The sequence below is a fragment of the Salvelinus fontinalis genome, chromosome 5 (genome assembly GCF_029448725.1).
Source record: "Salvelinus fontinalis isolate EN_2023a chromosome 5, ASM2944872v1, whole genome shotgun sequence".
In the NCBI taxonomy this organism is placed as follows: domain Eukaryota; kingdom Metazoa; phylum Chordata; class Actinopteri; order Salmoniformes; family Salmonidae; genus Salvelinus; species Salvelinus fontinalis.
The window spans coordinates 2,743,876-2,771,868 of record NC_074669.1 but is presented as its reverse complement, the minus strand read 5'-3'; the positions used below and the strand labels follow the sequence as shown (position 1 = coordinate 2,771,868).

General features: G+C 41.5%; 2 protein-coding genes across 10 annotated transcripts in view; one reads left to right on the top strand and one right to left on the bottom strand.

Moving 5' to 3' along the window:
• Window positions 1-13,343, bottom strand: part of cracr2b (calcium release activated channel regulator 2B) — a 40,874-nt gene extending 27,531 nt beyond the window's left edge. Inside the window, exons 1-9 of one of the 4 annotated variants that reach the window (XM_055924308.1) lie at window positions 13,236-13,343; window positions 12,863-12,955; window positions 6,777-6,821; window positions 6,318-6,580; window positions 5,987-6,098; window positions 5,653-5,779; window positions 5,322-5,468; window positions 2,815-2,905; window positions 779-874 (exon numbers count right to left, since the gene is read on the bottom strand). In XM_055924308.1, coding sequence (XP_055780283.1) covers window positions 779-874; window positions 2,815-2,905; window positions 5,322-5,468; window positions 5,653-5,779; window positions 5,987-6,098; window positions 6,318-6,580; window position 6,777 — 837 coding nt within the window. In that variant the 5' untranslated portion in view covers window positions 6,778-6,821; window positions 12,863-12,955; window positions 13,236-13,343. Of the gene's footprint in view, window positions 1-778; window positions 875-2,814; window positions 2,906-5,321; window positions 5,469-5,652; window positions 5,780-5,986; window positions 6,099-6,317; window positions 6,581-6,776; window positions 8,044-12,862; window positions 12,956-13,235 lie in introns of those variants that run through there. The other 3 variants (XM_055924311.1, XM_055924310.1, XM_055924309.1) reach the window with 3 other exon arrangements.
• A 309-nt stretch (window positions 13,344-13,652) lies between these two features.
• LOC129856201 (transmembrane protein 138-like) lies at window positions 13,653-27,060 on the top strand. 6 transcript variants are annotated; one of them, XM_055924345.1, is made up of 7 exons: window positions 13,653-13,948; window positions 15,621-15,760; window positions 16,858-16,916; window positions 25,086-25,380; window positions 25,512-25,683; window positions 25,806-25,881; window positions 26,073-27,060. In XM_055924345.1, exons 4-7 carry the CDS (start codon window positions 25,253-25,255, stop codon window positions 26,183-26,185), a joined length of 489 nt encoding a protein of 162 aa, XP_055780320.1. In that variant the 5' UTR covers window positions 13,653-13,948; window positions 15,621-15,760; window positions 16,858-16,916; window positions 25,086-25,252; the 3' UTR covers window positions 26,186-27,060. The 6 variants fall into 6 exon arrangements, with proteins under 6 accessions (XP_055780320.1, XP_055780321.1, XP_055780319.1 ...); XM_055924346.1 differs by lacking the exon at window positions 13,653-13,948 and adding an exon at window positions 14,368-14,617; XM_055924344.1 differs by lacking the exons at window positions 13,653-13,948; window positions 15,621-15,760; window positions 16,858-16,916 and adding exons at window positions 20,452-20,726; window positions 20,998-21,187.
• Window positions 27,061-27,993: the final 933 nt, after the last annotated feature.

Genomic DNA, 27,993 nt, shown 5'->3' with positions numbered 1-27,993 from the left:
GTTCATTTGCAGGAGAGGTGAAAAAGCTGTGAAATTACTATTAAAACAATTGTTTACTTTTACACTTTTTACAAGCAGGACAGGACGAGAGAGAGAGAGAGAGAGAGCCCAAATTTGAAGACTAAGAAGAGACAGCAACAGAAGAGAGCAGATCACTTAAAGCAGTGGTTCCAAACCAAGGTTTACTAGGACCCCTGGGGGTACTTAAGAATACTCATGAGACCATAGGGTTACTGTTAAAATACACATTCAGGAGAAGAAGTTAGCCAGCCTGCATAGCAACCGTTATTGTTAGGCATAGCAACCAATATTATTGCAGGAATTAAAGTTTTTTTTTTTTTTTTTTGTCCAGATGGGAGGATGAAATAGTATGAATTGACTTGTCAAAATAAGTCATTACAGACATCAACAGCATATGTCAATGAAGTGACAGTGCAGCTTTTGTGATTGGACAGTGAGCATTCTAGGCTTTGTTCTTGACCCTGTTATACACTGGCTATTATGACACCGTGTTGGTGGTGCAAGCTCTGAAAAGTCGGGTGCTCACCTTGCTCCGGAGCGTGGGCCAGCTAGACCTGGGCTAAGATTGCTGCTAGTCCACGTTATAAAGTGTGAACACTCGCTTAGCCCCGGGTTAAAATCTCCCTTTGTACTCCAGGTGACAGTAGGTACTATGGACTACTTCAAAATGGAGATGGCCTCAACGCTCAGTGCTCTTACAGACGTCACAAGGGGACGGACACAAAGAGTCATCTATCTAAGTCTATGATGTCTCTACCTCTCTCTGCTTGGCCAGGGTGATCTCCAGTTCCTGCTCCGTCGTCTTCAGCTCCTCAGCAATCTTCTGTCTTCTGTCCCACTGTCTGATACTGTCCTTTAACATGAAGTACAGTCATCATTATCATCATCATTAGTTAGGAGTGAAATACATCACGCCATTTTTTTCTGGGTCTACGGGCTGTACCCATTGGAGAACCTCTCACATTTAACGATTCAGAAAAAATCGTAGTGAACTAGTAGTCGTAAAGTACCTACACCCGGCAGCACCTCGGTGGCAGTACGATTGGAGAAATGGGTCCAGAATCGGGCTATATTTGCCGAGCAGGTTTGCGCATGTGTAGCAAGAAAATCATCATGGCAACCGAAGAAGATGCTGTGGTCCTGTCTATTGTAATCAGGGGTGTAGTGCAGCCGGTGCGCAGAGGAGCAACACGGCCACTTCTCAGAATATTGCTTTTTTAATAAAGTTTAGAAGAAAGTTGAGTCAATATGTCTTGTACGATCGCTTAACGATTCATTAGTATTCTACATAAAACTGAATATGGTTGCATAGTATAACATTAGAGTCTACTGTTGGACCAACAACACCACAAAATAAGGCTACTTTGGAAATGTTATAATGTTATTTTTTTTTTACCATTCAGCATAATGTTTATTTTGGCCTGAACTCAACAGCTCGACGCACTAGGCTTAGTATGCTTTCGCTGAAACCAAAAACAACAGGAGGGAGTGTAGCTTCTTAAATCCCTGGGATTAAACAGTAGTTAAACTACAATCTTTCAATATGATTGATAGCTAGCAACAATGACAAGAAACTGCCTTGTTGGGAATCATAGGTGTCTCGCTTCAGCCCGTTGTATCTTGTTGTTGATAGCTTGTCTTATTTTGAGGTGTTTTTGACTGATGTCACGTCTATGCTAATACAGCCTTGTCTCAGACTAGACGTAACATAGTAAACGTAAATGTTTGACACGCAAATTAGTATGATTAGTTACGTTTGGTATGTTTACATAAGACAGAACTGTACTTAAGGTACTTAAGGCAAAAACGATAGGAGGGTGGCTTGTCGAGGTGGACATGGGGGCGTATTTTTATTTAACTAGGCAAGTAAGTTAAGAACAAATTCGTATTTACAATGACGGCCTACCCTGGCCAAACCCTAAGCCGGACGACACTTGGCCAATTGTGGGACTCCCATTCACGACCGGATGCGATACAGCCTGGCATCGAACCAGGGTCTGTAGTGACGTCTCTAGCACTGAGATGCAGTGTGTTAGACCGCTGCACCACTCATGAACGTCTAGAAACCCAAAGGTTGCATGTTCGAATCTCATCTCAGACAACTTTAGCAAATTAGCAACTACGTACTACTTTTAAACTACTTAGCAGGTTAGATAACCCTAAACGTAACTATTTTTGACTACCCTTCCCCTAACCCTAAAACATACCTCCTAAATTTAACCCGAATCCCTAGCCTAACATTAGCCAGCTAGTTACCATTAGCCACCTAGCTAACATTAGCCACCAAAAATTGGTATTCGTAACATGTAATACGTTTTGCAATTTCGTAACATATTGTACGAATTGGCTGATGGACACTGACAAATTAATACATACTACACGAAACATAACATACATACCATATTAAAGGGAGTGTCTCGGATTTACGTACAGAATAATATGAAATGATTTGAGACCAGGTTGGCTAATATGGCTACAATTCGCTAGCTAACTAAACAAAAACTATAAAGAAGTATTTGAGACAACAAGTGCTCATTACGCAAATGTATTTGTTTTCAACCTATAGTAACCTATTGTATGATATATAATTGTAGAATATACATGTGTATGTTATAGTTTACATGTTGTCAACATGCCAACCCCGTCTTGTTTTTCCCCATAGTTGCACACGTGTCGGTTTTGTTGCTAAACAACCACCCCGTCTACAGCCCAGGAGACTATTTACATTTACAGAGCGACTTACATTAGTGAGTGCACACATTTTCAGACTTTATCTTCAGACCAGATAGCTACCTGAGCGAGTCGTTTCTCTCTCTCCTCTCTGTTCTGACTCTCCATCTCCTCGTATATGGACCGAACCACCTTGTCATGGTCACTCTCCCGCCTGAAACACAACAGCACATTAGAGTATGTTAGTAAGTATGTTACTAGCAAGTATGTTAATAGTTAGTATGTTAATATGTTACTAGCAAGTATGTTAATAGTTCATATGTTACTAAGTATGTTACTAGTAAGTATGCTAATAGTATGTTAGTAAGTATGCTAGGTATGTTAGCAAGTATGCTAATAGTATGTTAGCAAGTATGTTATTAGTTAGTATGTTACGTTAGTAGGTATGTTACAAGTAAGTATGTTACTAGTACGTATGTTACTAGTAAGCATTGTCACGTTCGGATGAAAAGCGTGCCCAGAGTAAACTGCCTGCTACTCAGGCCCAGATGCTAATATATGCATAGTATTAGTAGTATTGGATAGAAAACACTGAAGTTTCTAAAACTGTTTGAATGATGTCTGTGAGTATAACAGCACTCATATGGCAGGTGAAAACCTGAGAAAAATCCAACCATGAAGTGGGAATTCTGAGGTTTGTAGTTTTCAACTCATTGCCTATCGAATATATAATGTCTATGGGGGTCATATTGCACATCCTAAGGCTTCCACTAGATGTCAACAGTCAATGTAAACTGAGATTTTTGTATATAAATATGAACTTTATTGAACAAAACATACATGTATTGTGTAACATGAAGTCCTATGAGTGCCATCTGATGAAGAATCCCTAACAAGTTAATAGTTAGTATGTTAGTAAGTATGTTAATAGTAAGTATATTGTAGTTAGTATGTTACTAGTAAGTATGTTAATAGTAAGTATATTGTAGTTAGTATGTTACTAGTAAGTATGTTAGTAGTAAGTATGTTATTAAGTATGCTAATAGTATGTTATTAAGTATGCTAATAGTAAGTATGTTAATAGTAAGTATGTTAGTAATTATGCAAATGGTATGTTAGTAAGTATGCTAATAGTATGTTAGTAAGTATGCTAATTGGTATGTTAGTAAGTATGCTAATTAGTATGTTAGTAAGTATGCTAATGGTATGTTAGTAAGTATGCTAATAGTTAGTATGTTAGTAAGTATGCTAATAGTTAGTATGTTAGTAAGTATGCTAATAGTTAGTATGTTAGTAAGTATGCTAATTAGTATGTTGGTAAGTATGCAAATAGTATGTTAGTAAGTATGCTAATAGTTAGTAAGTATGCTAATAGTTAGTATGTTAGTAAGTATGCTAATAGTTAGTATGTTAGTAAGTATGCTAATAGTTAGTATGTTAGTAATGCTAGTTAGTGTGTTAGTAAGTATGCTAATAGTTAGTGTGTTAGTAAGTATGCTAATAGTTAGTATGTTAGTAAGTATGCTAATAGTGTGTTAGTAAGTATGCTAACAGTGTGTTAGTAAGTATGCTAATAGTTAGTATGTTAGTAAGTATGCTAATAGTTAGTATGTTAGTAAGTATGCTAATAGTATGTTAGTAATGCTAGTTAGTGTGTTAGTAAGTATGCAAATAGTATGTTAGTAAGTGTGCTAATAGTTAGTATGTTAGTAAGTATGCAAATAGTATGTTAGTAAGTGTGCTAATAGTTAGTATGTTAGTAATGCTAGTTAGTGTGTTAGTAAGTATGCTAGTTAGTATGTTAGTAAGTATGCTAATAGTATGTTAGTAAGTGTGCTAATAGTTAGTATGTTAGTAAGTATGCTAATAGTATGTTAGTAAGTATGCTAATAGTTAGTATGTTAGTAAGTATGCTAACAGTATGTTAGTAAGTATGCTAATAGTAAGTATGCTAATAGTAAGTATGTAAGTAAGTATGCTAATGGTATGTTAGTAAGTATGCTAATAGTTAGTATGTTAGTAAGTATGCTAATAGTTAGTATGTTAGTAAGTATGCTAATTAGTATGTTAGTAAGTATGCTAATAGTAAGTATGTAAGTAAGTATGCTAATGGTATGTTAGTAAGTATGCTAATAGTTAGTTTGTTAGTAAGTATGCTAATAGTATGTTAGTAAGTATGCTTATGGTATGTTAGTAAGTATGCTAATAGTATGTATGCTAATAGTACATATGTTAATAGTAGGTATGTTAATAGTAAGTATGCTAATTGTATGTTAGTAAGTATGCTAATAGTAAGTATGCTAATAGTAGGTTTGCTAATAGTAGGTATGCTAATAGTAGGTATGCTAATAGTAGGTATGCTAATAGTAAGTATGCTAATAGTAAGTATGCTAATAGTAAGTATGCTAATAGTAGGTATGCTAATAGTAGGTATGCTAATAGTAGGTATGCTAATAGTAGGTATGCTAATAGTAGGTATGCTAATAGTATGTATGCTAATAGTAGGTATGCTAATAGTAGGTATGCTAATAGTATGTTGGTAAGTTAGAAAGCATGTTGATGTTTATTGCTCCACCAGCTGTATGAATTGACAGTCACGTGAATGAACGACATGTGTAGAGAATAGAGACCTGCGTAGAGCCTGTTCCAAACTGTCTCTCTCCCTCAGTGAGTCTTGTAGATGAGACACAGCGTGGACTAGGACGTCCTCCAGGATAGAGAGCAGCTCCGGTCTGTCTCTCTGGAGCGCACACCACAGAGTACCTAGCTCGCGCTGACTGACATGGAGACACACAATACAGCAGGTTACAGGGTTACGCACACACTCACACAGCACAACATAACTCTGTTACAGGAAGCTAGAATCCAAATACTGGTTGCGAATATGAAAAAACGTTGGCCGAACTCTCTCCAAAACGCTTCACCGTGTCTTCCTCGGAACAACGTAGTGTAGTCACTCACTCTTTGAAGAGCTTGTCAGCTCCCAGCTCCGTCAGTATCTGAATAAATCGGAGTTCACCTAGGTCTTCCTTTTCCTCCGTCTCGGTCTTCTTTTTCTCTGTGCTCTCCTCCACCCCCATCAACTCCCCTGCTCTCACACAGACAGACAGACAGACAGACAGACAGACAGACAGGACAGACAGGACAGACAGGACAGACAGGACAGACAGACGGGACAGACGGGACAGACGGGACAGACGGGACAGACAGAGAGAGAGAGGCAGGGGAAAAATGTGTCAATAGAAGTTATTGGTCAAATGTCCAGCATGTCATGAAATGAGTGAGCGGTACTCACCGAGGCCCATGTTAAACTCGACAGGAGTTAGGAATCCGTTTCTGTCTCTGTCCAGACTCTCAAAAACTGACTCCAGCTGTTCTGGGGAGAGAGGTAACTCACCCTGCAGTCTCTGAGAGGAGAGAAGAGAAGAGGAGAAGAAGGGGAGACGAAAAGAAGGGGAGACGAAAAGAAGATAGAAGAGGAGGGAGGGAGATGGGAGAAGAGGGGAGAAAGAGAGATGGGAGAAGAAAAGAAGATAGAAGAGGAGTAGGAGAAGAGAAGAGGGGAGAGAAAAGGTTTAATAAATATGTTAAAGCTTTCTGAATGTCAATCCACTGGACTCACTAACCTGCATATCTCTCTTGGTGATGAAGCCTTTTCCTTCTTTATCACAGAGAACAAACAGCTCTTTGGCCTTCCCCATGGTCTCTGGCTGCACCATCCCGGACAGCCCTTCCTTGAAGCTAGGTGACCCCCCATGGCCGCGCCCCCCTACCCCCCTGCCACTTCCGCCTGGGGTTGAGAAGATCTTCTGTCTGAGGTTGAATGGGGACGCAGTTCCGCTTCCCTCACCTACCAACACCTCCCCGTCCTTCAACCAGCTAGACATCACTGGAGGGGGGCGGGTCAGGGGGAGAGACGGATGGAGACAGAGAGAGGAAGGGTGAGAAGACAAGGAGAGAGGTATATACACTGTATATATACACAATATGACATTTGTGATGTCTTTGTTTTGAAACTTCTGTATGTGTAATGTTTACTGTTAATTTGTTTTGTTCATTTAACTTTTGCATATTATCTAGCTCACTTGCTTTGGCAATGTTAACACATGTTTCCCATGCCAATAAAGTCCCTTGAATTGAATTGAGAGGAAGGGTGGGAAGGAGAGAGGAAGGGTGGGAAGGAGACAAGGAGAGAGAGAGAGGTTATGCTTCATATGGTGTCTAATCTATTAAAACAACAGCCTCAACAAGTCATGTGATGTCAGTCAATCATCTATTCATTATCCCACACAGCAACAACAAAAAGCTGCTATGAACTTCCTAGTAATTATATTGTTATGTTTATATAAGCTGTTAGATGAACTTCCTAGTAATTATATTGTAGGGTTTATATAAACTGTTAGATGAACTTCCTAGTAATTATAGTGTTGTGTTTATATAAGCTGTTAGATGAACTTCCTAGTAATTATATTGTGGGGTTTATAAAAGCTGCTTAGAAAAAGAAGAAACTGGTAACACAGCTTAGTTACACAACCAACTCTCACTATTCTCCTTCAAGCTTTCCTTTATCTGTCCTGTCTTTGTGTGTCTCATGTCTTCTCTTTTAAGGGTTTACAAAGAATCCTGTCAGGTCAGGATCCTGAGGCAGCTCTGTTGACATTAACTGAAGGGTAGCCGACCCGGCCATGCAGATACTCCCTTGTTAAACAGTACAGACCACACATAGTAAAAGTGTTTGTATCTTGAGCTACTTCAACTGGGGCCAGCCATGTCACGGGTCCGTATTCATAAAAGCGTCTCAGTGTAGCAGTGCTGGTCTTAGGATCAATGATTGAAGTGGATTTAACAAGTGACATGGATAAGGAGTCATACCTTTCATCTGGATTCACCTGGTCAGTCTATGTCATGAAAAGAGCAGGTGTTCTTAATGTTTTGTATATTCAATGTGATAGATTATATATACGCATATATAATTATTCCACATGTTCTTGGTGTACAGCCAGAATTCTAAATATATATTTTTTTAATTATTCGCCCGTCTACACACAATACCCCATTATGACAAAGTGAAAACTTGTTTTTCGGAATTTTTGCTAATTTATTGAAAATGAAATACATAAATATCTAATTTACATAAGTATTCACATCCGGGAGTCAATACCCTTTCCTGTTTCAGCATGACAATGCCCCCGTGCCCTAAGCGAGGTCCATATAGAAACGGTTTGTCGAGATCGGTGTGGAAGAACTTGACTGGCCATTTTCGTGAACGGGATAGTGTACCCACATACACACACAGTGGTCAGTTTATTAGGTACACCCATCTAGTACCGTTTTGGACGCCCCCCCCCCCCCCCCCCCGTTAGCCTCCAGAACAGCCTGAATTCTTAGTGGCGTGGATACATCGCTCAATTGGTATCAAGGGACCTAATGTGTGCCAGGAAAACATTCCCCACACCATTACACCTCCGCCACCAGCCTGTACCGTTGACACCAGGCAGGATGGGACCATGGACTCATGCAGTTTACGCCAAATCATGACTCTCCCATCAGCATGACGTAACAGGAAGAGGGATTTGTCGAACGAGGCAATATTTTTCCGTCTCCTCAATTGTCCAGTGTTGGCGTCCTCACTGGAGCCGCTTCTTCGTGTTTTTAGGGTGATGGGAGTGGAAGACCACCGGACCTCTGCTGCAACAGCGTTCCGAGATGCCCGTTCTGCACACCACTGTCGTGCTTCACAGTTATTTGCACAATTTTTGCCAGTTTCCTTCGACCTCTCATCAACAGTTTTTTTTTTTGTTTGTCGCACCATTCTGGGAAAACCCTAGACACTGTCGTGCGTGAAAAGCCCAGGAGGCCGGTCGTTTCTGAGATCCTGGAACCGGCGACCATACCACAAACAGCTCTCGTTTTGACCCATTCTAACATTCAATAGAACAGTAACTGAATGCCTTGATGCCTGTCTGCCTGCTTTTATATAGCAAGCCACAGCCACGTGACTCACTGTCTGTAGGAGCAAACCATTTTCGTGAACGGGGTAGTGTACCTAATAAACTGTCCGCTCACTGAACGTCTAAAACACTGAGTGTACAAGAATTACAAACACCGGCTCTTTCCATGACATAGAATGACCAGGTGAAAGCTAAGATCCCTGATTGTTAAATCCACTTCAAATCGGTGTAGATGAAGGGGAAGAAACAAGTTAAAGAAGGATGTTTAAGCCTTGAGACAACTGAGACATGGACTGTGTATGTGTGCCATTCAGAGGGTGAATGGGCGAGACAGAATATTGAAGTGCCTTGGAACGGGGTATGGTAGAGTTTCCCGTGTGTATCAAGAACGGTCCACCACCCAATGGACATCCAGCCAACATGACACAACTGTGGGAAGCATTGGAGTCAACATGGGTCAGCATCCCTGTGGAACGCTTCTGACACCTTGTAGAGTCCATGCCCTGACGAATTGAGGCTGTTCAGAGGGTAAAAGTGGGGTGCAACTCAATATTAGGACTGTGTTCATAATGTTTTGTACACTCAGTGCGTGTGTATACATGTATGACGCAAAATGACTTGTTGACTGTTCTAATGATGTCACCAGTTCATAATAGCACACCTCCTCAGGCCTTATTGCTTAAGTAACCCATTTGTAAATTGTGTAACCCAAACATGATTGTTGACTTTTAATTTCTTAGGCTAACACTACGCCTAGAACACTACGCCTAAAACACTACGCCTAAAACACTACGCCTAAAACACTACGCCTAAAACACTACGCCTAGTACACTACCCCTAGTACACTACCCCTAGTACACTACGCCGAGAACACTACCCCTAGAACACTACGCCTAGTACACTACGCCTAGTACACTACCCCTAGTACACTACCCCTAGTACACTACCCCTAGTACACTACCCCTAGTACACTACCCCTAGTACACTACCCCTAGTACACTACGTCTAAAACACTACGTCTAAAACACTACGTCTAAAACACTACCCCTAGTACACTACCCCTAAAACACTACGTCTAAAACACTACCCCTAGTACACTACCCCTAGTACACTACCCCTAGTACACTACCCCTAGTACACTACCCCTAGTACACTACCCCTAGTACACTACGCCTAAAACACTACGCCTAAAACACTACGCCTAAAACACTACGCCTAAAACACTACGCCTAAAACACTACGCCTAAAACACTACGCCGAGAACACTACGCCTAGTACACTACGCCTAGAACACTACGCCTAGAACACTACGCCTAGTACACTACGCCTAGTACACTACGCCTAGTACACTACGCCGAGAACACTACCCCTAGTACACTACGCCTAGTACACTACCCCTAGTACACTACCCCTAGTACACTACCCCTAGTACACTACCCCTAGTACACTACGCCTAGTACACTACCCCTAGTACACTACGCCTAGTACACTACCCCTAGTACACTACCCCTAGTACACTACCCCTAGTACACTACCCCTAGTACACTACCCCTAGTACACTACGCCTAGAACACTACGCCTAGTACACTACGCCTAGAACACTACGCCGAGAACACTACGCCGAGAACACTACGCCGAGAACACTACGCCGAGAACACTACCCCTAGAACACTACCCCTAGAACACTACGCCGAGAACACTACCCCTAGAACACTACCCCTAGAACACTACCCCTAGAACACTACGCCTAGAACACTACGCCGAGAACACTACCCCTAGAACACTACGCCTAGAACACTACGCCGAGAACACTACGCCGAGAACACTACGCCGAGAACACTACGCCTAGTACACTACGCCTAGTACACTACGCCTAGAACACTACGCCTAGTACACTACGCCTAGTACACTACGCCGAGAACACTACCCCTAGTACACTACGCCTAGTACACTACCCCTAGTACACTACCCCTAGTACACTACCCCTAGTACACTACCCCTAGTACACTACCCCTAGTACACTACGCCTAGTACACTACCCCTAGTACACTACCCCTAGTACACTACCCCTAGTACACTACGCCTAGTACACTACGCCTAGTACACTACGCCTAGAACACTACGCCTAGAACACTACGCCTAGTACACTACGCCTAGTACACTACCCCTAGTACACTACGCCTAGAACACCCCTAGTACACTACGCCTAGAACACTACGCCTAGAACACTACGCCTAGAACACTACGCCTAGGACACTACCCCTAGGACACTACCCCTAGGACACTACCCCTAGGACACTACCCCTAGGACACTACCCCTAGGACACTACGCCTAGAACACTACGCCTAGAACAGTACCCCTAGAACACTACGCCTAGAACACTACCCCTAGAACACTACGCCTATAACACTACCCCTATAACACTAGCAGGACGTGTAGTCTACGTCCTGCAGAAGGGAAGGACCCATCTGCTCCATGTGTTATCAAACAGTAAACAGCCCAAGGGACATTGTGGTGGCATTTCCAGAGAAACAAATACATTGGTTCACTATCAGGTTACAGCTTTACATTTGTGGGGGGAAGAGGTGAAGGAGTGCACAGGAAGGAAGGAAGAAGGACAGATTATTAGGATGCAAACCCTCATATCTGTGCTTGCTTGAGCTTTCCTGAGCTTTAAATGGAACAAGAGAATAGTCCTAAAACTGCAAAACCCATCCATCTGTCAGTCCAGGCAGGCTAGAACCAACGCTGAAACTATTTGACAGATTTCTAATAGAACCTGAACCCAGGACTGCCCTCCACTGAGCACCAGGATATAAATAATACTTACCAGGATGGTGTCATGTGATGATACCCTCTGTCTGTGTCTGTCTGTCTGTGTGGCTGTCTGTCTGTCTGTGTGTGTGGCTGTGTGTCTGTGTGTCTGTCCCTTCTGTCTGTCTGGCTGGCTGTCTGTCTGTCTGGCTGTTTGTGTGGCTGGCTGTGCGTCTGTCTGTGTGGCCATCAGGTGGCATGGCCAGGGGAGAGGGACATGCAAATGAAGCATTTGCAGTGGTTTTGCATTGACATTATCATTACGATTGCCTGCAATTATTATGTGGTAGAGAGATATGGTAGAATTAATGGAATCAGAATATATATATATATATTAGGGGACCAATAGACCGAGGCATCAAGGATTCTACAGTGATTTCGGCCTATACTTATTCAAATTAAAGTATTTATTTTCTGTCCGAAACTTCCGGCTGGAAAGAAATTATGTTTTTTATTTTATATGATATATATTTCAAAGTTACCCTATTAGATACAATTCCACCAAAAACAGAATCCATCAAAATGCTTTTGAGTTTCTACATTCTGTGTTGTTTACCATTTACCAGACAAACTGGTACGATACTGCTGACGAGAAAATAATATGCATCTCAAAAATGACTACATGTTTAAAGATAGTACCATAATATGCACCAAATAGTAACACATTATTCTGAGTACATTGATAGATAATTGATGATACCACATGAAGTATTTGGAAATATATAAAATGACTAAAAACATGAACCATATAAACGACTAAAAACATTTTTTTATGAAACATATAAACTACTAAAAGTTTTTTTTAAATTAAATATATAAACTACTAAAACATGAAATATATAAACCACTAAAACATGAAATATATAAACTACTAAAAACATGAACCAACAACAACTCTATGCCATGAATAACACCAGCCAGGGTCAGATAAGAGTGTCTTACCTGTTTATGGATGGAAGATCTATGAAAATACATGTATACTAACTGTACTAAACCATATAAAAACGTAAATAAAACCACTTTACTATATCTAAAATACCACCTTTAGAATGTAGATGGCTTTGTAAAATACTTTGTAGTGATTATTCATGAATAAGAATAAAGTAAGAATAAAATATACATTTATAATTCAGTTTGTTTCTTTAATCCAAAACTGAAGTGTTCCTACTCAGGCAGTGGTTAATGAATAACTACAGAAAGCAATGTACAGTAGTTAGGGGAAACCTGATCCACTGTGAAGCTATGTATTATTAAAAAGCTGAAGAGTAGGCGTGTAAGTTCATTATCACATCAACTTAAAAAAAATAAACATTTATATTATGACCCTGCCAGTGCAGAATTGAATATGTAATGGTCTTTAAGATATAATACTCGTAACATACTCGTTTTGAAGCGTCCGACTCACCTCTCCGATACTCGTCCCAGGTGTCAACGTCCTGTGTGTTCACCGAGGGACTTTAAACTTTCCCTGCAAGTCACTGGAGGGCGCATTTGGAACCTGTTGGTGTTACCGTAAAGTTTCGTGAAGCACAGACGAAAGAGGAAGCGAGACATCCCACTCCCTCGTGTTTTCTTGTTTCAATGGAAGATAATCAACTAAGTAGACCAGACCCAGCTGCAATCGAATTGGCGTCTATGGGAGAGCCACCCCTTTAAGTAGACAGGAACTGACCTTTTTATTTATTTGTATCTTAATTTATCCACAATCTTTGGTGTAGATAAGTAAACATGAAGTACGCAAAAGGGCTATGGGTATTTTATCAATTAGAGATATTCACCTCCTGCGTCCTCTCTCCTCTGTCCTCACTCTCTCGCCTCCTTTTGAAAAGGGTCAAAAGGAGAGAATGTGGATGGAATTGCGCTCGTTTGAAATGAGACGGCACTTTTCCACTCGTGCGTCATTAGGCAAATGACGTTTACAAGGGTGGATCCCCCCCCCAAAATGTTTGTGATCAAAACAAATGAAGTTTGTTTTGCAATATATTTTATATCTACAACAATTAGTAGCATGTTGTTTCGTGTGGATGGTTTTCTCTTCCAACAATACAACAGCTGATTCAAATGGGGTTCACCAAAAGGTGGCTATCAAGGAGGGAGGGGGACTTTACTGAGGGTGCCCACTAAGGAATGTATAGCTCTGTGGTTGACACGCTCCTCGACGACTTATCAGTTTCCGGGTCACGGAGGAGAGAGGGTCATGGCTAGAAGGGATACCGAATTTGTCAAAGTGACGTTATAGTCCAGTCTTTTCCAGGTGCGCCGATGTAACTACTGTGGAGTTGTCTCGGGAATAGTATTTTACTAGCCTGAAAGCTTTTGAAGACCATCTGAAGCATTATAAACAGGAAACAAGTATCACATTTGTGGTAAACAAAAACGATGAAGCGTCTGGACAGAAGGGTGAATTCGAATTCATTCAAGGAGCGTAATTAATCTAGGTCGTTAGCAGTGGAGGCTCCTCAGAGGAGGAAGGGGAGGACCATCCTTTTCAGTGAGTTTAAAAAAAAAAAAAAAAATACTGAAACATTTAAAAGTTATAATTTTTAGATAAATCTATACAAAATATTCACGTCACCAAATAACTGATTAATACACATTATTTTGCAATGAAGGTCTACAGTAGCCTCAACAGCACTCTGTAGGGTAACACCATGGTGTAGCCGGAGGTCAGCTAGCTTCCATCCTCCTCAGGGTACATTGACTTCAATATAAAACCTAGGAGGCTCATGGTTCTCACCCCCTTCCATAGACTTACACAGTAATTATGACAACTTCCGAAGAATGTTGTTCAACCTATCAGATCACTTGCAGCATGAACTGACATGTTGTCCACCCAATCAAAGGATCAGATAATGAATCTAGTACTGAAAGCATAAGCTACAGCTATCTAGCACTGCAGTGCATAGAACGTGGTGAGTAGTTGACTCAAAGAGAGAAAAAGGTAATCTTTGAACAGATTTTAACAAATTAGTTTCTTCAAAAATGACAGAGGAGCTAGATAGAGAGCTATATATTATTATTTTTAAAAATTCACTTTCACTTACTGAGCTAGCAAATGCAGCTAGCTAGTTTAGCCTACTCAAACACCCGGCTCAAACAGAGGGATGCGAGTTAGCCAACTGTCTATGACTATCCAACATGGGAACTCTTCCAAGTCATGGTAAGCTTTGGTTTTACAAATATATTGCCACCGGGGCCCGCCCGTGAAACTGCTAAACTGATTACTACACTGTAAGGTATCATTACTCTGTTGACTATGACGTTACTTTAGCTAATATGGTGAGCTAGCTGCAGTCATGATATGAAGGTTTGACTTGGAAAGGTTTTTGTCGGCTGGTCACAGACAGCTAATGTGTTGTGCATTGAAGTCCACAAGCGAAGGGAAAAGGTGAGAGGAGGAATACAACGAGCTGTTTGTATGTGGCTATGAAAGTCTACTGTTTTGTATGTGGCTATGAAAGTCAACTGTTTGTATGTGGCTATGAAAGTCTACTGTTTGTATGTGGCTATGAAAGTCAACTGTTTGTGTGTGGCTATGAAAGTCAACTGTTTGCGTGTGATCAGGGATATATTCATTCTGACCGATTCTGTTGAAAAACTTTCTTAAATGGAAGCAAACGGAACGAAACGTGGGATAAACATTACCTGAATTTGTCCAATAGAAACTTTAGTTTGCAAATGTTGGACTAATGATTACACCTTAGGTCAGCTAGATGCAGGCAAGAGTGTGCAAAGCGGTATTGGATGTGTCACTGTCTGTCCCCTCAAATCTTTCTCTCGACCTACGTTGAATTCATAGTCTGGGTTGTAGCAACTTCATGATGAAGGGAAAATTAGAGTATCATGTAGTAGCTTAAACCAATCGATGTTACATTGAACTGGATGAATGGAAATATTAATGACAGTCATCCAATATGCTGTAATAGAAATAAGGCCATGCTCATTAAAGAAAGTATTGTCCTCCCTCATCTTAAAATGGCACCGACCGCTACTGGCCGTTAGTAAGCTAGTTATCAAGCTAGCTAACTCCGTTGACTGGCGTAAGATAGCTAGATAAGTAGACGTATGTGTGTGTGTGTTATTCATCGATTTTAGATTATCCATCAAGCTAGCTGTAGAGATGAACTGCTATTCTAACTTGTGTCATTTGTTTAACTTCTCAGATCTCGCATCGTGAAAAAACCTACATTGGGAACTCAAATATGTTCCTTATGATGGAATCCCCTTCCTGGTGGTCGGTCGGAGAACCTGCCGCCAGGGCAAGGAGAAACATGCGAGGGATAGGAAGAAGGAAACACAAATGGTAAGTTAGTTCATGTTTACAACGATGCACAATAAAGGTATTTGTATTTATGAAGGATCCCCATTAGTTCCTGCCAAGGCAGCAGCTACTCTTCCTGGGGTTTATTATGGATCCCCATTAGTTCCTGCCAAGGCAGCAGCTACTCTTCCTGGGGTTTATTATGGATCCCCATTAGTTCCTGCCAAGGCAGGAGCTATTCTTCCTGGGGTATATTATGGATCTCCATTAGTTCCTGCCAAGGCAGCAGCTACTCTTCCTGGGGTATATTATGGATCCCCATTAGTTCCTGCCAAGGCAGCAGCTACTCTTCCTGGGGTTTATTATGGATCCCCATTAGTTCCTGCCAAGGCAGCAGCTACTCTTCCTGGGGTTTATTATGGATCCCCATTAGTTCCTGCCAAGGCAGAAGCTACTCTTCCTGGGGTTTATTATGGATCCCCATTAGTTCCTGCCAAGGCAGCAGCTATTCTTCATGGGGTTTATTATGGATCCCCATTTAGTTCCTGTCAAGCCAGCAGCTACTTTTCCTGGGATTTATTATGGATCCCCATTAGTTCCTGCCAAGTCAGCAGCTACTCTTTTTGGGATCCAGCAACATTAAGGAAGTTATATACAATTGTAAATATTACAACACATTTAGTGTGTTCCCTCAGGCCACTACTCCACTATCACATATTTAAAACATCCATGTGTACATGTGTGTGTATGTGGACTAGTAGCCTATACCCCCCTGGACTAGTAGCCTATACCCCCCTGGACTAGTAGCCTATACCCCCCCTGGACTAGTAGCCTATACCCCCCCTGGACTAGTAGCCTATACCCCCCTGGACTAGTAGCCTATACCCCCCTGGACTAGTAGCCTATACCCTCCCCCCCCCCCCCCCCCCTGGACTAGTAGCCTATACCCCCCTGGACTAGTAGTCTATACCCCCCCTGGACTAGTAGCCTATACCCCCCCTGGACTAGTAGTCAAAGTAAAGATTGTTTTCGATGATTATCTATGGTACATTTAACATTTCCATTCTACAATATGGCCTCTGACAAAGAAAACTCTTTCTCAAAATCCTATTGTGTTTGTGGTGTGGTTTCTCTCACAGAACAGGAGGCCGAGGAGAAAAGCACAGGAACCAAGATGCTGGAAACAAGATAAAACAAGGTGAGGTTAAACAAGGTGAGTTAAACAAGGTGAGGTTAAACAAGGTGAGGTTAAACAAGGTGAGGTTAAACAAGGTGAGGTTAAACAAGGTGAGGTTAAACAAGGTGAGGTTAAACAAGGTGAGGTTAAACAAGGTGAGGTTAAACAAGGTGAGGTTAAACAAGGTGAGGTTAAACAAGGTGAGATAAGATAAAACAAGGTGAGATAAGATAAAACAAGGTGAGAAGATAAAACAAGGTGAGTTTAAACAAGGTGAGTTTAAACAAGGTGAGGTTAAACAAGGTGAGGTTAAACAAGGTGAGGTTAAACAAGGTGAGGTTAAACAAGGTGAGGTTAAACAAGGTGAGGTTAAACAAGGTGAGGTAAAACAAGGTGAGATAAGATAAAACAAGGTGAGGTTAAACAAGGTGAGGTTAAACAAGGTGAGGTTAAACAAGGTGAGGTTAAACAAGGTGAGGTTAAACAAGGTGAGGTAAAAAAGGTAAGATAAAACAAGGTAAGGTAAAACAAGGAACATCTGTGGGCGTTAACACACTGTTAGGTTCTAATTGTCAGAGTAAATAACTCACGGACATGAGAGAAGCTTAACCAAGTTTATTCTTCCCAAAGGGTCGACACATCTGTAATTCAGACAAAAACATGGCTTCCCCCGTGGTGGTATTCATACCCCACTTTGGGTGGAGTCTCCTCCTTATCTCTAAACATTGCATCATTCTTGCTAAGCAGGGAACTAAGTGATATGAGCCTTCAACGGTTTCTCCCCTTATCAGTACTGTCACAAATGATTGTTTTCCCTGCACTCAGCCCCTCCCAAGCTTCATTATGGCGACCCCTCATGTCTCTTGTGGAACTAATGTTCCTATACTCTGAGTATAACAATGTTCAACGTTTACCCCAGAATCCAACAACATGCACACATCTAAATATACATAACACATCCTAACATACAAAACACCATTGTAAAAACACATCTAGGACTACACACTAACCAATCAAACAAGGGTTAGGGTTGTATCAGCCATTATCATAATACTTACGCCAATCCAAATGTCTCCACAAGTGCATAGTGGGTAGGTCTAACATCCATCTGCTCTATCACTCCAGTGTTAATCTCCTAAATTGTAATTACTTTGCTACTATGGCCTATTTATTGCCTTACCTCCTCACGCCATTTGCACACACTGTATATAGACTTTCTTTTTTTCTATTGTGTTATTGACTACGCTTGTTTATTCCATGTGTAACTCTGTGTTGTTGTTTGTGATCGCACTGCTTTGCTTTATCTTGGCCGGGTCGCAGTTGCAAATGAGAACTTGTTCTCAACTGACCTACCTGGTTAATTAAAGGTAGAATAAATAAAATAAAAAAAGGAGCAGAGAAAATGTATGGGAGTGGAAAGGAAGGGAGGAGAAGAGCGGTGAGGAGACAAAAGAGAGAGGAGAGAATAAATGGAGAAGGGTGGAGAGGATTCAACTTTATATTAGGAGAGCGAAGGTTCCACCATCGAGAGCATCCTGACGGGTTGCGTCACCGCCTGGTACGGCAACTGCTCGACCTCTGACCGCAAGGCACTACAGAGGGTAGTGCATACGGCCCAGTACATCACTGGGGCCAAGCTTCCTGCCATCCAGGACCTCTATACCAGGCGGTGTCAAAGGAAGGCCCTAAAAATAGTTAAAGACTCCAGCCACCCTAGTCATAAACTGTTCTCTCTGCTACCGCACGGCAAGCGGTACCGGAGCACCAAGTCTAGGTCCAAGAGGCTTCTAAACATCTTCTACCCCCAAGCCATAAGACTCCTGAACATCTAATCAAATGGCTACCCAGACTATTTGCATTGAACCCCCCTCCCCCTCTTCTACGCTGCTATTACTCTCTTGTTAGTATCTATGCATAGTCACTTTAACTCTACCTACATGTACATATTACATCAATTACCTCGACACCGGTGCCAGGCACCCCCAGTATATAGCTGTTGTTATTTACTGCTGTGCTTTAAATATTTGTTATTCTTATCTCTTACTTTTTTTAAAGTATTTTCTTAAAACGGCATTGTTGGTTAAACCTCTACAGGATCGATCGGTGGGTCTCCCGCGGGACCGTTGAGCTAACGTAGGCTAATGTGAGTAGCATGATGTTGTAAGTAACAAGAACATTTCCCAGGACATAGACATAACTGATATTGGCAGAAAGCTTAATATCTTGTTAATCCAACTGCACTGTCCAATTTACAGTAGCTATTACAGTGAAAACAATACCATACTATTGTTTGAGGAGAGTGCACAGTTTTGAATATGAAATGTTATTAATAAACTAATTAGGCACATTTGGGCAGTCTTGATACAAAATTCTGAACAGAAATGCAATGGTTGACTGGATCAGTCTAAAACGTTGCACATACACCGCTGCCATCAAGTGGCCAAAATCTAAATTGCGCCTGGGATGGAATAATAGATTATGGTCTTTCTCTTGCATTTCAAAGATGATGGTACAAAAAAATCAAAAAAACGCATGTTTTTTTCTTTGTTTTATCTTTTACCAGATATAATGTGTTATATTCTCCTACATTAATTTCACATTTCCACAAACTTCAGTGTTTCCTTTAAAATGGTATCATGAATATGCATATCCTTGCTTCAGGTCCTGAGCTACAGGCAGTTAGATTTGGGTATGTCATTTGAGGAAAAAAATGGGGGGGAAAACTCCTTTTAGAGGTTTAATATTTATATATTTTATATTTATATTAAGAAAGCGACGGTTCCACTCTTTACATTAGGGGATCGACGGTTCCACTCTTTACATTAGGGGAGCGACGGGTCCACTCTTTACATTAGGGGAGCGACGGGTCCACTCTTTACATTAGGGGAGCGACGGTTCCACTCTTTACATTAGGGGAGCGACGGTTCCACTCTTTACATTAGGGGAGCGACGGTTCCACTCTTTACATTAGGGGAGCGACGGTTCCACTCTTTACATTAGGGGAGCGACGGGTCCACTCTTTACATTAGGGGAGCGACGGTTCCACTCTTTACATTAGGGGAGCGACGGGTCCACTCTTTACATTAGGGGAGCGACGGGTCCACTCTTTACATTAGGGGAGCGACGGCTCCATTCTTTAAGAGTTCCACTTTGTTGTTGGTGCTTTTAAAGGAAAAAAACAACAAAAAATGACTTTGTATCTCTCAGACTATATTCCCATTGCTAACGTTATTGCTATTCCATTACTTCAGTTTCATTGTTATAGTTTCTGTAATCTGGTGGCCAGTCAGTGTATGAAAAGAAAGAAGAAAAAATATTTAAATTCTTCCCATTCTTTACCTGTAGAGTTGAGACAACAGGTGGGTGCTATAATGGACAAGTAGAACACTGCTATGCTTTATCTTGGCCAGGTCGCAGTTGCAAATGAGAACTTGTTCTCAACTATCCTACCTGGTTAAATAAAAGTGGGAAGAAAAGTTTTTAAAAAAACAGCAGTACTCAGAACCTCCAAACACGGCCCTCTAGCCGCTGTCCTCTAAATTCTACGAGGGAAAAATTACGATGTAATGTAGTGCTCAGTCTATTTATTGAAAAATTGTAGATTCCGCGAGCCAACAGGTGCTGATATGTAAATCAAGCAGTCTTGTAGAATACGACGCTGTGTAAAACACAAACTCTGGTTAAAGTAAACGGGAGTATGACGTACATTTGAACAAAAGCGGTATTCCTTCTAGCCATGACCAGGATGGAGAGGACGGTCTTTTGCCCACACGAGAAAACGAGCCCCCTCTCACTATAAAGGTTATGTGGAAAATAAATGCCGAAACTAAGGTATGTGGTAAACACAGGCTTAGAGTATTTTATACGTTTTGTTCGGTGAGAATCTTCATCAGCTAACGTTAGTGTTTGTGCATTTTAAAGAATGTATGTACTTTTTTTTAAGCACAAAGGCTTCATAATTCATTAGGGTAACATTAACTGGCTGCTATTATCTCATAGAACAAAACGTATACGAACTCCTAAACCTGTGTTAACCTCAGACCTTATTTTTCTACGTTTTATTCCAAAAACCCTTTTATTTTACTATTCATTTTAACCATAGGGATGGCTGAACGAATGAGAGGGAATTTATTTCCGGGTTTTAGGACTACAATTTGAAAGTGAGCGGTAATGGCGTTTCCATGGTATTCGAAGAAAAGCCTGCGAAGCAAAGACGGCCTTTGGCTACAGCTAGCTAATGAGCTAGAAGATGGTGGCTGCTCAATACTTCGTCCAACCCGTAAAAAAAGAAGGTAACATTCATTATACGTTTTTTTTATTTAAATCTTGTAGTAAAAAGCTACCTTCAGCGCCGATGGCAGTGTTGAACAATACTGTTAGTTTTTCTCACAGGCGCATGCTAATTAGCTAGCTAACGTTAGCATGCTTGCTATTTGTCTGGGTCCCTAGCTAACGTTAGTTTTGTAACTCATTATTGTATTTTGCGAACGTTAACGTTACACTACTTATCATTTAAGATGAACTAGTTAGCTAACTAATAGTCCGTCTGTAAGAACTGTGAGGTTAGCTGCACAAGTGTTTGTTTTGGCTCTCGTTTTGGCTCTCACTTGGCTTGAGAGCAGGATAACTCATGTGAACAACAACGCTTGATGCTATTCAGCTAAAATTAGCTTGGCGTAAGGTTATTTTAGAAAGGACGGCAGCCAATAAACTATAACAGACGGTGAGTGGTGTCTACTACACAGACACCCCGTGACTAAGAAATAATTGCATTAGTCAATAGGATGCCATTTGGCACACCATTTTTTTAATCTGTAATCCTTACCGTGACCTCTCCTTGGCTGTTTACCTGTGTGACAGGTTTAGTTCACACTACTCTGCGGTAACTAGTTAGTTACACAGCGCTTTGGCTCTTGACCAGAAGAACAGGGGGACAGCAGGGAGAATGGTTCGTTTATATTTAGCTCTGAAATACTAACGTTACTGTCAATACTTTTATCATTTTAAATCCATAAGGCAGAATCATTTCCCAAACCTAGACCAACAATTTTAAACAACTCTTCACATCTCATTTCAGGGAGGGCTAGATTGGGAAGATCATGATGAAGCTGAAAACCTGTCTTGTATTCTCATCTCAGTGACTCCACTCCCATCTGTTCAGTTTGGTTACGAGCAGATTTAGGATTGAAGGGCTCTCTGCCTAGATGACAAGCACACAGCCTACGTCCCTGAACACTGGTGAAATTGCACAGGAACTAAGAAGATGGAAAGACCTCTGAGGTTGTTTTTTTTTGACAGAACATGGAATTTGACTGTAATTAGGAGTTGAATGAATGTTTATAATACTGAATGAAGGAGATTTAAAGGCATCTAAACATCAGTGGATTGTGGAAAACAAAGTAAAGGTGGTGACCAGGCTCATGGTGGGGAGGCAGGTAGCCTGAAGGGCCACCGGAGGGTCGACGGACTGACATCCAGAGCCCTCTAGTAAGTACGTGGTTTGAGGAGTTAGCGAAGTAGCTTTTTTAACAAATTTCGAGTTCCAACTCGGAATAACCGGTTACACAAAAGTGGCTCACCTTTTAGTCAGGTACATTTTTATGTCGGGAACAAGTCCTTCAGTGTTAAACTGCTCCCGGGCAGGTTAACTCCATGTATCTTGAATGAAGTGTCCGAGCCACGAGTTCAGGCTCATCTCCTTCATTTGAAGTAGATAACCGATATTAAATATTTTATTAATCACATGTCTTTTTTTGTGTTAAAGAAATATTCATGTTAAAATATCTATCACATTATATATTTAGTAATAACAGAATGCATTTTAAACTTCACGCACAGTACAACTTGCAGATGACTAAATACAATTGTTTTATCGATTGGTGTGGGGGGGGAAGCAAGGATGCAAACTAGTCACCTTTCGGTGAAATTCGTGGTTTTGAATCCAAAATAGGGGACCTACGTGATTCGTGTAGATCCGATGAGAAAAGTTTGGGAGGGGGTGGGTTTGGATCACTACTGGCTGTAAGCGAACAATTGATGCACGTTTGGAGCAATACTGGCTGTATCCAAGGCTCAGCCAATCGTTTACATAACAACAGAATGCAAAGCAGAGGCAACCAACTTACTAGTTACAGCATCAGCGCCCGCTCTGGAAAGACAGCTTGTCAGTTACAGCAGCGTGTCCCCTGAACGATAACGAAGAGGTATTTTTAAAATGTATTTAACCTTTATTTAACTAGGCAAGTCAGTTAAGAACAAAGCATGTTTGTCTGCAGTTTTCGGTTTAGCTATTTGTTTCAAGGTGTATGTGACGATTGTAGCTTGTATGCCGCCCTGGGCGAACCCCCCCCCCCCCCCCCCCATCAGCGCCTGCACCCGTGCCCAGGGGGGCATCTTGCTGTGGGTGGCGTCTGCCCATGTCGCCCGTACCTAAATCCACTACTGATTTTGTATTAGTCTATAAATAAGTCTCTTTGCCAAAATACGTCATCTCTGCCATGTCTTATTCAACTAGTATTTTTGAAAGTGTAAGGATAATAATTCACCCATAGTTGTTTTGAAATGTTTATTGCTTGCCAACATTTCACTCCCTCTGTTTAATATAACACACATTTATTCATTTCAGTGTCCTATCCTGACGTGAAGTTTGTTCTACAGAAAGTATTTGACTCTGTGTGTGTCACAAAGTATTTGACTCAAGCCACAAAATGAAGGAAATTAGCCACTATCTTAACTAATGTTTCTTCTCTATAATGTGTGGTTAATTTTCAGGATGAGAGAATTAAGTGAAAATGAAGCGTTGCTTGTTAAACAAGTGTATTCAGGAATCAAGTGTAGCCGGAGCAGGGCCTGGCTTAAGCTGGAGGCCACTTTTGGAGGTGAAAGGAACATCACACACTTTCTCACAATGCTGGCACATTGTAGAACAGATGTCTACAGGCAGGAAGTGTACAATGTAGTCATGTGCAGTGTAGCCCAAATATGTGTTTTTCCCCTTCAAGATTTGAGTGTCATTTGCAGTAAAGTCTAGTTAACAAATAACATTGGATTGCTTTCTTTACATTTTTTTAGCTGTGAGTTCGGTTCACATGAACCACTTAGTATTTTACACACAGAGACTGATCGTGTAGATCATATTCTGTGTTGTTTAATTAGTTAAATCCTGTATTTCCACCTAGCAGGGATTTTTTTTCAGCGCAAAAAAAAAAGTGTCACCTTTTTGGTCCAGCCGCAGTTTGCATCCCTGAAAAGGTGCTTGTGCATTGAGAAGCACCTCACCACCGACGACATTAACAATAAGTAATAAAATAAAGATGGAACTTCTGAAAGCCTATTTCACACCATAGCCTGCTGAATTTGTAAGATTCCTTTCATTTTGGCACAAAGTAAAATGTGGCACTGAATCTCCCATGGCTTGATGCCTCAGCGATATCTCAAATGAAGAGATCTGTGTTCGACTAGCAGCACTGACTCCCATGGCTTGATGCCTCAGCGTTATCTCAAATGAAGAGATCTGTGTTCGACTAGCAGCACTGACTCTCCCATGACTTGACGTTTCAACATTTTGTCTCCATAGCAGCAGGCGGACTAACAATATCCACCGTTGTAGTACGGATGAAGCCTGAGCTAGAATGTGAAGCCAACTGATGCTGGCTAGCTGTAGCTTTAGTCGTAGTGTCCCCTCAGATAGGAATGTGAAGCCAACTGACGCTGGCTAGCTGTAGCTTTAGTCGTAGTGTCCCCTCAGATAGGAATGTGAAGCCAACTGACGCTGGCTAGCTGTAACTTTAGTCGTAGTGTCCCCTCAGATAGGAATGTGAAGCCAACTGATGCTGGCTAGCTGTAACTTTAGTCGTAGTGTCCCCTCAGATAGGAATGTGAAGCCAACTGACGCTGGCTAGCTGTAACTTTAGTCGTAGTGTCCCCTCAGATAGGAATGTGAAGCCAACTGACGCTGGCTAGCTGTAACTTTAGTCGTAGTGTCCCCTCAGATAGGAATGTGAAGCCAACTGACGCTGGCTAGCTGTAACTTTAGTCGTAGTGTCCCCTCAGATAGGAATGTGAAGCCAACTGACGCTGGCTAGCTGTAACTTTAGTCGTAGTGTCCCCTCAGATAGCTGTCACCACGGAGCAACACAAGCAGCCCAATTCTGATTATTTGTAACAATTTTTCTTTTGATCTTTTTTCAGAGCTGATCTGATTGTTTAAAATACCATTTACTGGAGAAGAGAAGAAACAAAAATCATCATTGGTCTGTCTGTAAACATAGCCGGAGACGGAGGGAGCTAGTGGCTGTGAATGTGTGAAGCTCATGTGCAGGTGTCCCTGGGCTATGTAGCCAGACTTACACCTTGACATGCTCCAGACCAGCAACTACTCGCTGGTCCTGATGGTCCAGCTGGGTCTGCTGACCTATGACCTGTTTGTCAACTCCTTCAGCGAGCTGCTCAGGGCAGCGCCCGTCATCCAGCTAGTGCTGTTCATGTACGTACATGATTGGTTTTGTTGTTTTGTAGTTGTTTTTTACATTACATTTAATAGCTAGTTATTTATCCTCCATTTTGTTAGATGTTCTACTGGGATTGTAACTGTGATGTATTACCCGTGTGTTCCAGTATCCAGGATATAGCCATCCTGTTCAACGTGATCATCATTCTGTTGATGATGTTTAACACGTACGTGTTCCAGGTCGGTCTGGTCGCCCTGCTACTGGAGAGGTTTAAAGGCTTACTGATGCTGTCTGCCATCTACCTCACCCTCAGCATCTCCTTTCACTGCTGGGTAGTGGTACGTGTAGAAACACACACAGAAAGGATTCTACATTGACTGTCAGCAGAAAAGGCATTATGCCCACCTGTAGAGTTTTTATAAACATTTGATCACGTCTGCTATTATTTTGTTTCCTATAGAACCTGAGATGGCTGGAATCCAATCGTTTCATCTGGACGAATGGCCTGCATGTCCTCTTCGTTTTCCAGAGGGTTGGTAAGTTCTCTGAAGAACAGAAAGACCCACACACTGGTCTTGCAAGTATTTATTCAGCCTTATGTATCGGCCTTTTGAGGCGTAATAAGTGGTCGCTTCTTTTCACAAGACTACTTAGTTAACAAACCGTTTTCATAAGACTAATACTAAACAACGTGTTGGTGTCGTGTAACTTGTGTTCTGTTCCACAGCTGCAGTGTTGTATTACTACGTCTACAAACGGACAGCAGAGTGTCTGGGCGACCCGCGGCTGTATCAGGATTCTGTCTGGCTGAGGGATGCCTTTGCCAGAGCTCGTCAGTGAGATGGAGGATATGGATGGAACAATTACACCCCCAAAGGATTTATTACCAGGCCAGGCCTGCCAGGCTCTGTGGTGACTCACTGCCTGGGTGAGCCATGTTCATTAGGCATGAAACGGAAGAAAACTGAAACGGGGAGGGACTCCCTGGCCTTGTCCAATAAGAATTAACCATTATTGTTTTCCCGCTTCAAAACGGTTTGCCCCACTGAAAATGACTCGGGGCTAGGATGGAGCTAACGGAAAAGTGAGAAACTGCAATGGGTTTGTACAGCAGTGATGGATCATCAAGTTAATGTACCACACTACACAAATATGGACTGATGTTGTGACAAGTAGACAAGACACTAAAGGCCAATCTGAGGCAGACTTTCCTTCCTTTTAAACAGTACATTAATAATGATGGCTATTAATTTAGTGTTTTTACTAAAATGGGATACCGAAGCATCCCAAACTGCACCCTATTCCCTAATATAGTGCATTAACTGGGGAATAGAATGCAATTTGGGATCCACGCCTGGTTCTGGAACAGTGTGTGTATATATAGGAGTTGTTACTGGTTCCCCTCTCAGGTGAGAGAGGAAGTCCTGGGGCTCGATTCAATCCAGAAGGTCTGTTGTAGCGTGGTTGAAATATCAAGGTAATTTCCTGTTGAGACGACGTATGCAACGTTTACCGTGAAGGAAGTCTCCGCTATAATGCTGATCTTCTGCGTTACAGATTGAATGGAGCTTCTTGGTTCAGTTTGTCTTGGAGATAAGATGTGCCGTTTACAAAATGTATGGATATTCGTTTTTTTTTTAAACCGTAAAGTTAAAATTGTTAATCCAACACCTTTTTTTCCTAATTTTATAAATAAAATGCCTGTTCTACATGGATTATTTTTGTTCTTAACTCATCTGAATTTTAAATTGGTCAAACTATAAAGGAAGTATCCCCACTTACTATGACGATAACCTAATTTAACTACAAAATAACTAGCCTGAAATACAGACCTGTGCTAACATTCCACATGACACAGTGTCCAAACACAAACATAGTAAAAGGAGTGGAATGTTAACAGATCTGGATTTCAGGCTATAAAATACCACTCAAGGTTATGCACCAGGCTGGATGATCATGAGCGTATTATAGTGTAGACAATGTGCCGGGTTAAAAGTGACTTATTTTTTAAATTAATTTGGGTTTAAGGCACCACCTCTCACAGAATAGCCTACTCTCCACAAATAGGTTCCGGTGCTCTGAAATGTAATTCACTCCATCCCCCTGGGCCTTACATACTGCTGTATGTTACATTTAGAAAGACAAGAGATCTGTAACTTATGGTTCTCAGCCTATTGTGGTCCGTTCAAGGTAAAGCCAGTGGCCTTGCAGTTAGGATCTAGGCCTGACCAGTCGTCACTTTATGAATATTACTAGTTACACTATCAAACCGGTTTCAAATAAAATTGCAGTCAATGACACACAGGCTTCGATACAATGGGAGATTCTCATTTGGGCATAAGACCCATCCTCTGTCCGGCTCTCCTCCGTGACCCGGAAACAGATAAGTGATGGAAGAGTGTCAGTCAGTAGGTGAATGGAAAGGTCCCCCCCTCAATAGTATAGTCCTTCACAGTGGATTCAAAACTCTTGTTCTGGAAAGTGAAAAGCATGCTCCTATGGTAAAACAGTATGCTACATATCATTAGCTATATTAGTTGTACACTTGTTTTGGGATCCACCCCTGTAAATGTCATTTGCCTGATGAACTTGCGAGTGGAGGAGAGTGTTTCCTCGTCGCCTCCGAAAGATTAATCAGTGGACTGTTC

What these genes read in the sequence shown, in the direction of transcription:
- LOC129856201 (XM_055924345.1), top strand. Translation starts at nt 25,253, where the DNA reads ATGCTCCAGACCAGCAACTACTCGCTGGTCCTGATGGTCCAGCTGGGT. An exon ending in CCTTTCACTGCTGGGTAGTG is followed by an intron (nt 25,684 to 25,805) that starts GTACGTGTAGAA and finishes TGTTTCCTATAG; the next exon opens with AACCTGAGATGGCTGGAATC. An exon ending in CTTCGTTTTCCAGAGGGTTG is followed by an intron (nt 25,882 to 26,072) that starts GTAAGTTCTCTG and finishes TCTGTTCCACAG; the next exon opens with CTGCAGTGTTGTATTACTAC.